The sequence below is a fragment of the Periplaneta americana genome, chromosome 16 (genome assembly GCF_040183065.1).
Source record: "Periplaneta americana isolate PAMFEO1 chromosome 16, P.americana_PAMFEO1_priV1, whole genome shotgun sequence".
Classification (NCBI taxonomy): Eukaryota; Metazoa; Arthropoda; class Insecta; order Blattodea; family Blattidae; genus Periplaneta; species Periplaneta americana.
In genome coordinates this window covers 105,626,220-105,643,214 of record NC_091132.1, presented here as the reverse complement: position 1 = coordinate 105,643,214, position 16,995 = coordinate 105,626,220, and the positions used below count along the sequence as shown (strand labels likewise).

The 16,995-nt window shown below is 38.7% G+C and overlaps 1 protein-coding gene across 1 annotated transcript in view; it reads right to left on the bottom strand.

Annotated features, from left to right (window-relative positions):
* Positions 1–16,995, bottom strand: part of LOC138691011 (cadherin-AgCad1-like) — a 318,553-nt gene that overhangs the window by 84,642 nt on the left and 216,916 nt on the right. The window contains exon 22 of the mRNA XM_069812651.1: positions 13,824–13,956. Within this exon, the coding sequence (XP_069668752.1) occupies positions 13,824–13,956 (133 nt within the window). The remainder of the gene's footprint in view (positions 1–13,823; positions 13,957–16,995) is intronic.

Below are 16,995 nucleotides of genomic sequence, written 5' to 3'. Positions count from 1 at the left end.
GAAGCTATGGGATGCGGCTATCTTATTGAGGAAAAGAGACTGTTCATTGATAGCTCGAAGAGGAGTTTAAAGTGTGTATTACTGCATAATGGCAATAAATTAGCTTCCATTCCTGTTGGCCATTCCGTAGGAATATCGAGAATACTTCTCCATAAAGAAAAGTACACCAATCATTGCTGGACTGTGTGATGCAATCTGAATGCAGTACAGTATCAATACTGCTAGGTCAATAAGAAGGAACTGGGAAAGGAAAGAGTGGCCTACCAGAGTTGAGTTTCACGCTGGTGACGAGAATATCTAGATCTCAAAAAGGTATTATTACCCCCACTTCATATAAAGTTAGGTCTTATGAAGTAGTATGTGAAGGCTCTGGATAAAGACCGTACTTGCTTCAACTATAATATGTGCTCTAAATCTCCTGCACTTACATATGTGAAGTTGAAAGCTGGCATTATCGACAGACTTGAAATAAGGATTCTAATCAAAGATACAGAATACTTGAAAACCATGAACACCTTGGAGAAGGATGTTTGGTGTGCTTTTTCTGACGTTGTAATAAACTTTCTTGGCAACTTCAGGGCAGAACAACTATGAGTTGTCCAGTTGAAACTCTGTTGACAGCATATCAGAGATTTTGAGTAAACATGAGTGTCAAGGTGCATTTCCTGCACAGCCACATAGATGTCTTTTTCTCAAATCTTGATACAGTAAGCGAGGAACAGTGTGAATGTTTCCATCATGCTATTAAAACTATGGAACGAAGATATCAAGGCAAGTGGAACATAAATATGATGGCTGACTATTGTTGGTCACATCTCCGATTTCAGCCACTGCAGAAGATCAAAGAAGCAAAAGATTCTTAGTAACTCAGATACTTAGAGGTTCTGACCACTCTGCGCATTGTTTAAATTAAGAAAGAAAGAAAGTTAGCTTCCCTTATGAAAAGGTTGCCAGATTTGACAAAGCGTATTACATATAATTTGGAAACACACCTAAAAGGTAAAATGATATGCATTTGAAACGATGAGGGAATCGAATATACAAAATCTCAGAAAAATTTACACCTAAGTAGCGTTTGTGCTCATTTACAGAATGGAATGCCATGATATGAATGCCATATACCTCGAGAAAAATAATAGTACGGATTTATTGGCATTGATATCTAAACCAATCAACAGCCATCGGTTAAGATAACTTGAAATTTCCATTATCACTCCCATACAAATGATTTCTCAATATCTGAACCGATCCTTTGAGGGCACTAATGGCTATTTCCTTCACAATGCTGTGTGTTAGCCCCAGGTTTTTACATTTGTTGGCAAAGAAGGAGGGTATGGTACCTCGTGCTCCCACCATCAGACATATCACATCAATGTGGGACAGGCTATATTTATCTTTATAGAACGGGATTGTTGGTTCATAGATCCATTTCTTTTCACTGTCCACTTCATGCGGTTGATCTGCATGTGTCTCAAATCTGATGGTGGGATCGAGAATGTATGCCGAGTTGTTCTTAATGGCAATGATATCAATTCGCCCAACACTTCCTTGTGTGGCTAGTCCCTGCACCTCTTGATGGACTGTAAACCCTACTTCCTTCAGTGCCTCGGCCAGCATAGGATGGACAGCATGGTGACGGATGTTGTGAAGGGTCTCACTATAGGGGCAGAAGCCAAGAATATGGGGAAGAGTATTTAACTCACTATTAACTTTTTTGTCCAAAGAAAACTTAGTATATATATTAGCATGCGGTTGAAACTCATGAAAATAAGGCAATATTGTAATTGCGTTTTGTGAAAAATTGTGACGTGATAGACAGCCAAAACATCTAAATCAGCAGAAAAAAGAGCCATTATTAACATTATCCAACAATCAATTGCAGAAATTCACTCTACTCACATTATCACGTGGCTGCAATTCCTGAACAAATGAAATAGTACATGGCTATTTTTTATTGGACAAATTAATTTTGAGATCTTACAGTGGATATTCTTGTAATACCACATGCGATTTCTATTTATGGGGGAACGTAAAAAAATCAATAAAATGAAGCAGTGGCATTTACTCTATTAGAGCACTTGACAGGTGAATCCCCAGATAAAATGAAGTAGAATAATAATCAATGAATAAATAATTATACATATTACAGCAATAGAAAAAGAATGACGTAGAATTATTTGCTTCTGAGTGCTCTAAGAGAAACGATAAACATTCTTGCATTGCAGTGGCAAGATTGCATTTGTCATCTGTTAGAAACACGTGCTATTACACGTCAGTGGAAGAAAGACTGCCAGACTCTTAGAAGCAAGATGGAGGGGGTATTTCCATATAAGCTACCATGTGTGCACATGCCATTTGTGCACATACCATTCGTACACAGGCACCTTGCAAGGGTGGCTAGTAAAGTTAGACAGTTAAAAAACTGCTCTCTCTTCATGAAAGATGTGTTTAAGAGGCTTGGAATACCTACATCTATTATTCCGATTGTAACTTTAGCTGCATTAAAAGGATCAATTGCTCTCCTGAAGCACCACCTATATTCGAAATGAAACCAAGTTCATTAGCATTCTTTACTTTTTTGTAACACTTGCCTCTCTAAAACTAGGTATATTTCCAACAATCACAAAATGTATTTGCAGCTATGCACTTGTAGGAGTTTCATTGTCAAAACAAAATTAATGGTTCACTGAACTTGTAAACATTTATATGGTTAAGTACTCTTTGTCCCTTGTAGCTCACTAATAGTGAGAAGATTTCTAAATTTGAAGTTTGAATTAAAACAGAGTGGTAGAGCAACATCTCAGCTCAATATTGTGCAGGCAATAAAATCCAAAAACAGAGATTTTAAAAGAGAATTTAAGTGAGATGTTTATGAAAGAAATGCATGGATTTGCAGCTGTGAGGCAACCAATCGTTTGTAATGTTTTCCATGTTTGTTATTTGCGAAAGAAGGTGTCAAAGCTTGGTGTCAGTGATTTGGCGCATTAAGTCATAAAATAAATAAACATGGAAGTGTGCAGTCACACCTTTATTCTCTCCTAGAGTTCAATATTTTAGGGAAAGTGGACATTTGTCAAACCCCGAAAAAACGAAGTATATGATTATGTCTCATAACCAGATCATAGTACAGTACGAAATGGAAATACAAAAATTGGAAATTTATCCTTTGAAAAGGTGGAAAAATTCAAGTACCTTGGAGCAACAGTAACAAATATAAATTACACTTGGGAGGAAATTAAACACAGAATAAATATGGGAAATGCATCCTATTATTCGATTGAGAAGCTTTTATCATCCAGTCTGCTCTCGAAAAATCTGAAAGTTAGAATTTATAAAACAGTTATACCACTGGTTGTTCTGTATGGTTGTGAAACTTGGACTCTCACTTTGAGAGAGGAACAGAGGTTAAGGACATTCGAGAATAAGGTGCTTAGAAGGAATGGAGTTACAGGAAAATGGAAAAAATCACACAATGCAGAACTATATGCATTGTATTCCTCACCTAACATAATTAGGAATATTAAATCTAGACGTTTGAGATGGGCAGGGGATGTAGCATGTATGGGTGAATCTAGAAATGCATGTAGAGTGTTAATTGGAAGACCTGAGGGGAAAAGAGGCCGAGGCATAGATGGGAGGATAATATTAAAATGGATTTGAGGGAGTTGGAATAAGATGGTAGAGATTGAATTAATCTTGCTCAGAATAGGGACTGATGGCGGGCTTGTGTGAGAGTGGCAATGAACCTCTGGGTTTCTTAAAAGCCATTTGTACAGGACATTAGTTTAATACTGTTTATGGCTTGAACATAGAGAGACATAATGAACAAATCTCGGAAAATCGTTATGTACTTCTTATTCGAAATAGCACTTTGGGGCCACGATGAAAGTGCAGAATCGAGTAATCCTGATGTTTTTAAAGTCCTCGTCAACTTCTCGGCAGAGTTTTTGGGGTGTCTTTTTTTTTTAGATGGTTATTTAATGACGCTGTATCAACTACTGGGTTATTCAGCGTCAATGGAATTGGTGATAGAGAGATGAAATTTGGCAAGATTAGGCCGAGGATTCGCTATAGATCACCTGACATTCGTCTTACGTTTGGGAAAACCCAAACAGTTAATTAACCCAAGTGGGAATTGAACCTACACCCGAGCACAGCTCTGGATCAGAGGGCAAGTACTGAGCTATGCTGGTGGCTGGGGACCACCTTAACAGTGTTACCATGTTCAAAGAGGCCTCTGAGGAAATACTTAATGACTTTACTAAAGTGTAATGGCTATAGTATGTCAGTGCTATATTAAACAAGAAATCTTATATGCAGAGTTTGTTTCAATAATAGTAGTTAAAACAATTGATATTTCATCTGTATTCCAATTAGTTGTGTTCAGATGTGTTAAACAATGGATAACCAATTGAACGATTCTGGGAATTTTGCAACTCTTCTGGACATGACTTTGCATTAATTGCTCGATGTCTTCAGAATGTCTGGAAGAAATTGTTGTTAACCCAGACAGATAAGTTTCCCAGAGCTATGATGGTGCTAATGTTATGAATAGTCAAGTGATTATATTAAACATACTTATAAAAAGGCTCATTCTGTGCATTGTTATGCTCACTAGCTCAATTTAATTGTAGCTCAATGTACCAGTCAGAACCAAGTGTTCACAATGTTTGAGAACAGAGAACATTATTAACCAGGCAACAGCAATTCGATGGATGCTGGAGGACTCCCATTTTCTCTTTTGGCTAACAGTTTTCCACAACATTATGCCACACGTGGATGTCTTGTTTAATCAAGTTCAGAAGAGGAATACCGATGCTCTACAAATAAAAGAAAGAATGTAGGCTATACACATTTCAAAAGACAATGAAGAAGTAAAGAGAGGGAATGGAGGCAGTAAGTAAGAAAACTGGAGAAGCGGAGGTGCTGTCAAAGAAAAGAAGAGCTGAAAACACTTATATTAGTAGAACTGTGACAGCTAAGTAAGTCTGCGATATCATCGCAAATTAAGCGAAAAGAAGATTCCCTATTACTGCTCACTTTTCTGTCATGTCTCTAATGCCGAAACATTTCAACAATACAATAAACACTTCCCTTATGAACTAATTGACGGACTAATATGTAGGTGTTTACGAACTTCTGGAAAAGGATTGCCTTGAAACAGAATTGCAGATTATCTACATATGATCAGATTATAGAAATATGAGTGGTGTAATCGGTCTTTTGTAGTTACTCGCAGAAAACAACTTACAAAATACATTTTCAGAGACTTACCCAGCTGTTGCTCACTGTTACTACAATAATTTGATTTTTCCCTATAGTATTCTTCACATTTATCATTTAAATTTAGTGTCAACCTTTTCAAAATGAGTTTTATTTGAAGTATTTTGAAGATATTTGCCTTAAAATATTAGTAATTAAAGATATATAAGAAAAGGACAATAGTAGTCTTTTTTTCTTATTATTCATATACTATTGTCAACCCCCCATTTTATAGCTCACGAGCCGCCACTGAAATGAAGTGTATTGGAATAACCCACATATGTTGGAAGAACTGAAAGAAGGAAAACTGCAGCAATTTCAGAAGGAGAACTAATCCATGTTAACACAAATTTTCTTAAAAGGCACGACAGATGTGTGGCAACACAAGGATATCATTTCCATCTCCTATGACAAAGGTAGGTGGTTACTGTAATTTGCATGAGCAATCTATGTGCCTGACTTACGGAGCTATGAATATCTGACTCTGCACTTCTGTACTAATGGCGTATGAATGACAGCCAATGATCATGCTGAGTGGCATTGCCAAATCTAATAGGCAACTCTTCAGAACACACTGAAAATTATGCACAAATGAAAATCTTACGTTGTTGGTGTTAATTACTGATGTACTTGTTGTGATTCCTTCATTATGCTCCTTGCGAGCCTGCCTCTACTTTTTCTTTATTCTCTAGTTTCGCCTGCCACATGGCAAATCTTAGAGAGCAGACGGTCATCTCCCCCTGCCTTCTACCCTCGCCACCCTTATTAAGTAAGGGGAGAACGGTTTGGCCACCCAGGTAGTAGAAAGACTTTACTCCCAATGACCGGCTACTTTGCCTCGTCAACATTGCACCACCCACCCTACCAATGCAGCCAGTGTAGCCCACGCAAGTAGTTTACTTTAAAATCCACAAGAGGGCATTCAGGCGAGACACGGATCATTAAGTGGGGGAACTGCCTTCTCCCCATTGGTCCACGCCAATGTGACGTCACTAGTCACGTGATGGGTGGGGGAGCCAGCCTTTATAAGCTCGTGTCGAACGTGCTACAGCCATATGGTTTCTCTCGACTCCCCTCCCAACGATCCTATCCCAGAATCTCTTCTCTTATTTCTGAACAACTTTACCAACATAGTCATAGCAACGGACATTAATGCCCACCATCAAATCCTCCACGACAACAACAGAAACCCCAAAGGAACACAATTAGTTACCCTCCTACCCACTCTCACTTACACCCAGGTCCCGCTCCCAGCACCAACAAGAACTCCATATGGAAACCAACACTTCACAACACCCGATAAAATCTTCGCTTCCCCCCTCCTTCATAACCGCATCACCTCACTACAAGTCCTGCCACCTTTAAACACAGATCACTCCCCCATCCTACTGAAACTTGCTTCACCCTCATATCACCACACCCAAACAAATGAAACCATATGTATACGAGACTTCAAACACGCCGACTGGACTAAATTCAAAACGCATATGACAACTAACCTCCCCCATGTTGGAATTACAAACACAGACGATATCAACGACGCAGACACCACTTTCGCACAGGTGTTGAATGAAGCTCTAGAAATAGCAGTACCGACAAAAAAACGATGCACAGACGCACGGAGGCGACTACCACCTGACATAGTTAAACTAATAAGGACGAAGAGAGCGGCGCACCGACTCTACATGAGAACGCACGATGACGATGACAGACGATTATATCGCTCCCTACAAGAAGACGTTCGCAATTCGATCACCCAATACGAAGTGCAACGATGGAAAAGACTAATAGACAAGCTAGATGACAATATAACATCAAACCCGAAGCGCTTCTGGGACACGATAAAGCGTATTCGGGGGAGAAATACTTTCCCAGACCACCCACTCCGCGACGGCGACACGATTATACGCGACAAGCCAGGCAAACTAAACCTTTTCCGCAACACACTTGAAGCCATCCACACTACTCCAAACGACCAAAACTTCGACGCAGCACACTACAACACAATAAACAGACACATCACAGACAACCACCAACTCTACACTCCGCTTCCAGCGCAACAAGAACGCTCCACTAACGACGCTATACTCGACGACATTACAGCCATCGACTTAACAATAGCACTAAAACAATGCAAAAACTCAGCCCCCGGACCAGACGGCATCACGTACGACGCTCTAAAACAACTCCCACCTACTGCACTCCACTACCTTGCTGGACTCTACACACTATGTCTTAGACTCGGACACACTCCCCCCTGCTGGAAGCACTCACACGTTCTGCTCTTCCCAAAACCTGGCAAAGACGTGTCCCAACCAACGAACTACCGACCAATTAGTTTGACAACAACAATAGCCAAATTAATGGAGAAAGTAGTCGCGTCACGTCTACACGTGCACCTGGCCGAGCAGGACCTGATCCCGGTCACTCAGGCCGGGTTCAGACCGGGCGTCTGGCTGCACGACCAACTGATACGGGTGCTTACCCCCATTGAAGTGGCTCACACACATAGACATTACGCCATCCTCGTTGCGCCTGATGCACAACGTGCATTTGACACGGTGTGGATAGACGCCCTTAAGTACAAACTTTCCCTACTCCTTCTCCCTCATGAAATAACCAGGTGGATCTCTAGCTTCATATCGAACCATACAGGACAGGTGAGACTCGGAAGGAGCGAGTTGTCTCAACCCTTCCGAATCGAAGCTGGAGTCCCACAGGGTTGTGTCCTCTCTCCAATCCTCTACAATATCTTTGTGTCGGACATCCCTCCCCCCATAGACAATAACGTTGGACTAGCTCAATATGCAGACGATGTCGCATTCTGGGCGACACACCCCCGACTATCTTCCGCCAGAGTCAAAATAAATAGATCACTGCGGCGATATATCACCTGGACCAACATGTGGCGAATACAAATAAACACAAACAAAACACAAACATGCGTGCTCCGTCCCTCCCTCCGCTCCCACATAGTAAATGCAAATCCCATCACAATCGGTACCACCCAAATCCCACTCCGGCGACAACTCACCTATCTCGGCATCCCAATAAACTCCAAATTATCCTGGACCACTCTTGCCAATAACACCTGGAACAATTTTAATGCGGCCACCAAAGCAATCAGCTATCTTAGTGGCATCAGACGCCCAGGCTGCTCAACTCCCACACTCCTACATCTTTACAAAGCATTGGTTCGATCCCTTTGTATGCACCCCTCCATATTCCTAGTACAAACATCCAACTCCAACAGACGCAAATTTGAGGCAAGAGAAAGGCGCATTCTAAGATCAATTTCCGGACTCCCAAGATGAAGCACCAATCACACCATATATCAAACAACAAACACAACACCACTCTTCACACACCTACAATACATCAACGACAAATACACATTCTCCGCACTCAACAGGCAATACACACACACACTCTTCACACAACCACCTGACACAAATAACAGAACAACAATAGAAAAACTACTCACACACTATCACGACCCACAACATCCACAGTAACACATACATAAACATACAACAACCACATGTTGATTCATCTGTGTATCGTCGCTAACCAATAAAAAGAGAGAGAGAGAGACGATGATGACCAACATCCCTAAGCACTAAAAACATGAACCAGCAGACAACCTTAATATAGTTAATAGAAAACTACAAGGCATCGGGATTTCTAGTTCCAAAAAATTAAAAACTGGCACCAAAAAAAAAAAAAAACCTTGTTTGTCCTTTAAAATTTTAATTTTTTTAATTATCTGTTTTTCCACATTTCTACTATGTATTATGTAAACAATTTCTTTGTTATTATGTTATGTATTCCAAGTGTATTAATCACGACGGCTGAAGAGGGCACACAAATAAGCCCCTGAAACAGCCGCCGGCAATGTATATTCTTTGTATATTTTACCGGAATAAAACATTTGAATCGAATCGAATCGCTACAGCCAGTGGGCCCCTCATCTTCAAACTAACCACTTCTCTTCTCCTCTGAGCACTTCACTCTCTCACCTTCTCTTCACCACATTCACCCCCGGCTTGCTCAACCCTAGTCCTTCCTTCAAACCCCCTGCAGTGGTCGGAGTCGCGGGCCATGTCTAGCGAGCTCGATAACTGCATCCCATCTCTTCATCGGTCGGGATCGCGGGCCATGTTTGCCAGCTCGATAGGTGAAGGTACCTAGTTCACATCTCCCTCTTACTCATCTTAGTCGCCCCCTCTTCTTTCGAGCAAGTTTAGTTTCACCTCTTTCCAGATACTCCCGTTACCCCTAACTTCTGATATATCCCGTCCTAGCTCCGTCAGCTCTTCAACTAGTCTCAATCAGAGTCACAGGAACATATATTTCAATATTCGAGATTTTTTAACGACACTCCCGTTTCCCCTGCCCAAGACCGAGTAGAGGAACTAATTAAATATATGTTTCTGTAAGCAGAGAGAGAGCTCTCTCTCTCTCTCTCTCTCTCTCTCTCCCTCTCTCCCCCTCCCCCTCCCCCTCCCTCCCCCCCTCCCTCCCTCCCTCCCTCCCTCCCTCCCTCTCTCTCTCTCTCTCTTTTTCCAGATACTCCCGTTACCCCTAACTTCTGATATATCCCGTCCTAGCTCCGTCAGCTCTTCAACTAGTCTCAATCAGAGTCACAGGAACATATATTTCAATATTCGAGATTTTTTAACGACACTCCCGTTTCCCCTGCCCAAGACCGAGTAGAGGAACTAATTACATATATGTTTCTGTAAGCAGAGAGAGCTCTCTCTCTCTCTCTCTCTCCCTCCCCCTCTCCCTCCCCCTCCCTCTCTTTTTTTTCGGCCTATCTTGTCTTGTCACTCCCGTTTCCCCCTCTCAACACCTGTGACTACAGCATTCAGCAGAGGGACATCAGCGGAGACTGGCGCAAGACAATTGCCCAACATCGTTCCATCATCACCCCCAATAAGCTTCGTCCCATCTTGTCCCGTCACTCCCGTTTCCCCTCTCTATACCTGTGACCACAGTATTCAGCAGAGGGGGCTCAGCGGAGACCGGCACACGACATACTTTAAAGCAATGGAATGGCAAGCAGTTCAGAAGTGTCCTCTTCCTCATTTTCATCCATTAATTTGTTTGGTCGGTCAGCCTAATTTGTATTGTTTATGTTGATTTTTAAATGGTGCAACCAATTCAAGTAACTCAGGAATGGTGTCTGTTGGATTGTAATGATTAATAAATACTGTTTTTTCTAACCGTTCTATTATTTCCTGCTCCTTAGTGTTTATATTTTGAATTTTATTTACAATGACAGAATAATAACTGGCTTTATCCATAATTATTACGGAACCCTCTTCTAAACAACACAGTGGTCTGTATTGGGATTCTGACGACGAGAACGAAAAATAAAAGTGACAATGAAAGTAAGCTTTCCTGCATGGAGTGCAGAAAATATTTTCCGCGCTCACTTTCTACACACGTCTTAATAAATGCATCTACACAAGAACATTTTAAATAATAATAATAATAATAATAATAATAATAATAATAATATAGTATTAACAATAATGATGTCTTGCCTATTTACCATATCCCCCTTATGATGGGGAGGTGTTTTCTAAAAGGTTCAATAATTTGTGAAAGAGTATATTTTTCTTCTGGACCTCTCCAAAATACCTCTCATTTCTCGTGAAAAACAACAACTGAATAGACTACAGTGGACTATACTGGACTTTATGTTGTCAGCAAACAGCTGGATACATTAAGAAGATTGATTGATTCTGGACCTCTCGCACATTATGTTAGTAGTTAGTAGATAAGTGTATGATCTAATATTAAAATGTATTTTGTCTGATAACATGAAATTCATTGCTTTGATTAAACAGTTTACGATTCAATTATTAGTGTGTTCAAATTTCACTAGCTTCCAGTAATGGGCTCAGAAATCTAGAACAATTTGAATTTTCAGAATTTAAACTACCGACAACTTGTGTCACTGCTGCCAACGTAAGTTATAAATAGAGCTAGGATTCGTATGTAGTAAAAGCTAATATTTTTAGTCAGTATAGTTTATAAACATGCAAGCCATGCCCCCCCCCCCCACTCCTTATATTTGCCATTCTTGTCATTCAGTATTTCCATTAGTTTGCGCTAAGGGTCTTTAATCCTCTTAACCACCACTTACAAAACAGTGGGGGGTTTAAAAGCTGCACTGTCTAGTCCTTGTGACTTTTCTTGCATTTCGAGTCTTGTCAACCAGGCATCACATCGACTCAACTATACTCAGCGTCATTCTTAACTCTTACTACATAACATAGCTCTAGTTATAAAATCACTACCAGTTGTAGTATTTCTCAGTACCGAAATTCGAAACAAAGTTGGCAAAAGAAAATTCAACCTGCAAACTAGAAAATCACCATAATCTAATAGCTTATGTAGTAATGGGAGAAAAATGGTTAGGTTTCACCCTTAGGGTATTAAGCTGACCTGGACTGTACTTACTTAAGGCTTTTAAGGAACCCAGAGGTTCATTGCCACCCTCACGTAAGCCCACCATCAGTCCCTATAATGAACAAGATTAATTCAGTCTCTACCATCATATCCCACCTCCCTCAAATCTATTTTAATATTATCCTCCCATCTAGCCTACATCTCCGCCTCCCCAAAGGTCTTTTCCCTCTGGTCTCCCAACTAACACTCTATATGCATTTCTGGAATCAAATATACATGCTACATGCCCTGCCCATCTCAAACGTCTGGATTTAATGTTTCTAATTACGTCATTATCTAACTTTCTCCAGTCTCCTGTAACATGATCCCTCTTAGCCCCAAATATTTTCCTAAGCCCCTCATTCTCAAACAACCTTAACCCCTGTTCCTCTATCAAAGTAAGAGTCCAAGTTTCACAACCATACAGACAACCGGTGAGTATTTATAACTACGATATCGCACCATTTACCCTTAATTACTAAATATGATAACCTGTCACTGATAAATTTATAAAAATTGGAGATTTATCCTTCAAAGAGGTGGAAAAATTTAAATATCTTGGAGCAACAGTAACAAATATAAATGACACTCGGGAGGAAATTAAACGCAGAATAAATATGGGAAATGCCTGTTATTATTCCGTTGAGAAGCTTTTGTCATCTAGTCTTCTGTCAAAAAGTCTGAAAGAATTTATAAAACAATTATATTACCGGTTGTTCTGTATGGTTGTGAAACTTGGACTCTCACTTTGAGAGAGGAACAGAGATTAAGGTGTTTGAGAATAAGGTTCTTAGAAAAATATTTGGGGCTAAGAGGGATGAAGTTGCAGGAGAATGGAGAAAGTTACACAATGCAGAGCTGCACGCATTGTATACTTCACCTGACATAATTAGGAACATAAAATCCAGACGTTTTAGATAGGCAGGACATGTAGCACATATGGGCAAATCCAGAAATGCATATAGTGTTAGTTGGGAGGCCGGAGGGAAAAAGACCTTTGGGGAGGCCGAGATGGGAAGATAATATTAAAATGGATTTGAGGAAGGTGGGATATGATGGTAGAGACTGGATTAATCTTGCTCAGGATAGGGACCAATGGTGGGCTTATATGAGGGCGGCAATGAACCTCCAGGTTCCTTACAAGCCAGTAGGTAGGTAGGTAAGTAAGTAAGTAAGTAAGTAAGTAAGTAAGTAAGTAAGTAAGTAAGTCACTGATAAATTCCACCTTTTTTACTGCTGATTTTATTCTTATATGAATAAAGAATCCTGTTCCTAATTGGTGATTATTGTTTCCTTCCCCATAATACAACAAGTAATCTCCTATTTGTGATATGCCATTCCCATCTAACCTAACCTCCTGCACTCTCAGAAAGTCTATTCTATATCTAGCTAGTTCTTTTGCTACTAATGTTACCCTTCCTGTTCTATACACACTTGTAACATTCCAAGTACCAAATCTCACAACCTTATTCCTTTGCTGTGGTTGTGCCATAGAATCAGTTCCATTCCGAGACTTATTTTGGAGTTTTGTAACAAGCTGTTTTTCACAGTGATGGGTTGTTAGTCCTTCGCCGAACCTTCAAGCTGGAGGACCACTCCTTATCAGCTGTCCGCGACTGTGCTTATTCAATATATTCGCAGCTACCCTCCATATCTTATATATCTTATATCTTGAAATTTATAAAATTGATGCAGAAATGTTTATAACCCACTGAAAGACTGTGATATCTTACCTCATAAGCCAGAAGTAAATAAATCCAAGATATTCATTTTGAGATATAGTGAGATAAATATTCCATTTTGTACACAGCTTTATGACTTACTTTCTTTGGACATCGAAAAATATATGCAACTAAACATCTTTGCAGCTCGGGAGTACCAACAACAAAACAAGCATAAAATCCTATATATGAATCAACCATAACCTAAAATTGGTGGTTACTTTCTTTTCCCTTCTAATGTAAGATGTATGATGATGTGGGGTATTTAAATTATTAAATGTATTTATCGGCTTCTCAATTTACAGAAAATGTGAAATAAATTATGTAATACCAGTTACTTGTGCTATAAATTAAATTTCTGAAGTGGAGCACATTTACCTTTGAAAGATGTACTCCATTCATTCTCCACAAAAGTAGGTTCGATGTCGTAATTGATTTTCAATTTCACAGGAACTGTCTTTGTTGTGCACTGGTGATCACCATCACTGCCATCACAAGCTTGTATTTCAAGCTGCAAAAGTAAATTATATATATTCAGTCACATTAAATTTCACTTTAATACTAAGCTGTCCACAGAAATTTTATTGAAGTATAAGGAACATGAATAATAATAATAATAATAATAATAATAATAATAATAATAATAATAATAATAATAATAATAACAATAATAATAATAATAATAATAATAGGCCTAATGTATTTTTAACTTATGTGCGTGAAAAATTTTATAAAAGAAAAAGGTACTACCCATTTTTTGTTGTATAGTTAAAACTTGTACACTGCAGGAAAGGACACCTTCAACATACAGGATAAATTATTTTGATAGCTTTCTGTAGGAAAATATGTACAAGCTGGTTAGTCGAGAAAGTATGTTCACTTATTGAGTACTTATGAAGTGAATGTGATTTCTTATAAATAATAATTTCAATTTGTGCAGATAATTTTTAATTTTTACTTTGCATACACAATGTTTTTTTTTTTCTTTCAGATATATCTTAAGACCTTTTTTGATTAATGACACACTTTACTGAATGCCCACGATATCATGACACACTTACACACTTATTTGTTTTTATTAATAATAATAATAATAATAATAATAATAATAATAATAATAATAATAATAATAATAACTAGTACAATTCTTCTGGAGAAAAAGATGATGGAACTCTGTGTAGAATATGTTATAGTGAATGGGGAGAGGATTACTGTTCATTGCATGGCAATTTTCGTCCAACTAAGACTTTCAAGGTTTAAGCGGAATTCAAGAAAAAATTATATTAAAAACATAGTTATTCACACATATTTCGGTTCCATAATGAAAAATGCAACAGAAGGTGCAGGAATGCCATTCCAGCATGTTCCACCAGAAAAAAAGCACTGATAACAACGTCTATGTAGTGTTGTAGATAGGTCGATGTTAACACACAATCAAAAATTCTAAAAGAACAAGCAGCAACTTGAGTGACATTAGAAAAAAAAAGTAGTGTCAAAAAACCCAACCTATCTATGTTGGATGTCCGATAAAAGATTATCATTTTTGAAAACTCGCCTATTTAAATTAATGTGAAATCTGCGGTTGGTGGGTTGCACAGAGTTTCTTTATACGTGGCCTCATGGTTGAAAAACTGAACTGAGCATTGTTACAGGTGTTCACATTTCATTGGTAAAGTCTGTCTCAAAATAAAATGTACCATATCAAAGACTTCGTTGCAAATAAAAAATGCGTTGTAAAGAGAGTTTCTGGATGGCATGAAATTTATTTTTCAAATCCAAAATTTCGCGACACACTCCATGGAGCTGCGCGACACACCATATAGCCTGTTGCTATATTTGATACTACTTTATTATTCCAACTGATGGGAAAAGTATACAGTTGTGTATTGGACAGTTGATGAACATAACTTCGCTACACATATCCAGATGTCCTAACAGCACATATTTTATTAGTTATGGACACTATTAACTATACTGGATTTAATAGATGGTAGAATGTAGTGTGAAGTACTGACAACTAATTTTATTGTGATATCACAATATTGGATTTCGAGATTTTCAGGAAAATTAGTTTCATCATAAATGAAAATGATTTTTTTTTTTTAGATTGTTCTCTATCTGCTCTTGTAAAGTGTCTCCTTTGAACTATTAGATGAACTCCGTTCATATTCAGTATCTGACAAACAGACCAACCTCAGTTGCTACAGTTTTAAATACAATTAATAAATATGATCTTACAACACAAAGAAAGCCACACTAAGAATTTTACCACCCTTTAAAATTGCAGCAGCAGCAGCAGTAGCACTAGCAGCAGTAGCACTAGCAGCAGCAGCAGTAGTAATAGCAGTAGTAGTAGTAACAGCAGCAGTAGTAATAGTAGTAGCAGTAACAGCAGCAGCAGTAGTAGTAGTAGTAACAGTAACAGCAGTAGCAGTAGTAGTAGTAACAGCAGCAGCAGTAGTAGTAGCAGTAACAGCAGCAGCAGCAGCAGCAGCAGTAGTAGCAGCAGTAACAGCAGCAGCATTAGTAGTAGTAGTAGTAGTAGTAGTAGTAGTAGTAGTAGTAGTAGTAGTAGTAGCAGCAGCAGCAGCAGCAGTAGCAGTGGGATGATGATGATGTGGTAGTTTCAGTAGCTGATGCACGACATCGCATGCCTGCATTTGACCCAATGTGTGCAACAGTTCCAGAATGAGTTGGGGATTCATATCATGGAATGGCCTGCTCGAAGTCTGGACTTAAATTATATCGAACAGTTATGGGGTCATCTAGGAAGGAGGGTACGCCAACATTACCCAGACAACCTACAAGACTTTGTGGGAGGCTCTACAACAAAAGTGGGAACTGATTCCTCAAGTCTTGCAACTTTGATATGGCGCTTCCCTGAGAGGTTGAATGACCTAATTAATTTGAGTGGTGGCAATACACGCTTCTAATGATAAGAGGAAAGTGTCAGTGAAGTGCAGTAAACAAAAAGCAAGTGTTAGAGTAGGTAATGAATGAGTTTTCAAAACAAAACAGTGTAAACATCTTGTGTTACTTATGTCCTTGTTGCAAAAAAATCCATTAAATTGTTATAAAAATAAAATCTTTTTTCATAAACAGAATTTAAAATTTGACTATAACTTAATACTGCACCATAAAAGGGTAAGATAATATTCAGATATATAAAATAAATCTTAAGTTTTCAAAGAAACTAAAGTGTTGCATTATTGTGAGGGTCAGTGTATGAGACAGAGCAAAATGTGACATAAATGCTTGCAGCATCTTTTCTACAGTATTGTATACAAAGTTATTGTCATATTCCTGAAGTATGAATAATAATTATTTTTATATCATCATAATTTATTTGCATATCGATGTAACTGAACTATCATGCCAAGCACTAGTTACAGATGCTTTAATCAGTGCTCTTTTCTATGTCACTTTTAGCATCAGTATATTTAGCTACGAGATGACTATCTTATTTCCAGCCATGTCGAAACTTATTATTACTTTTCTATAGGCCTAGCAATCGAGTCTAATCATGGAATTTACACTCTATTTAGCTACA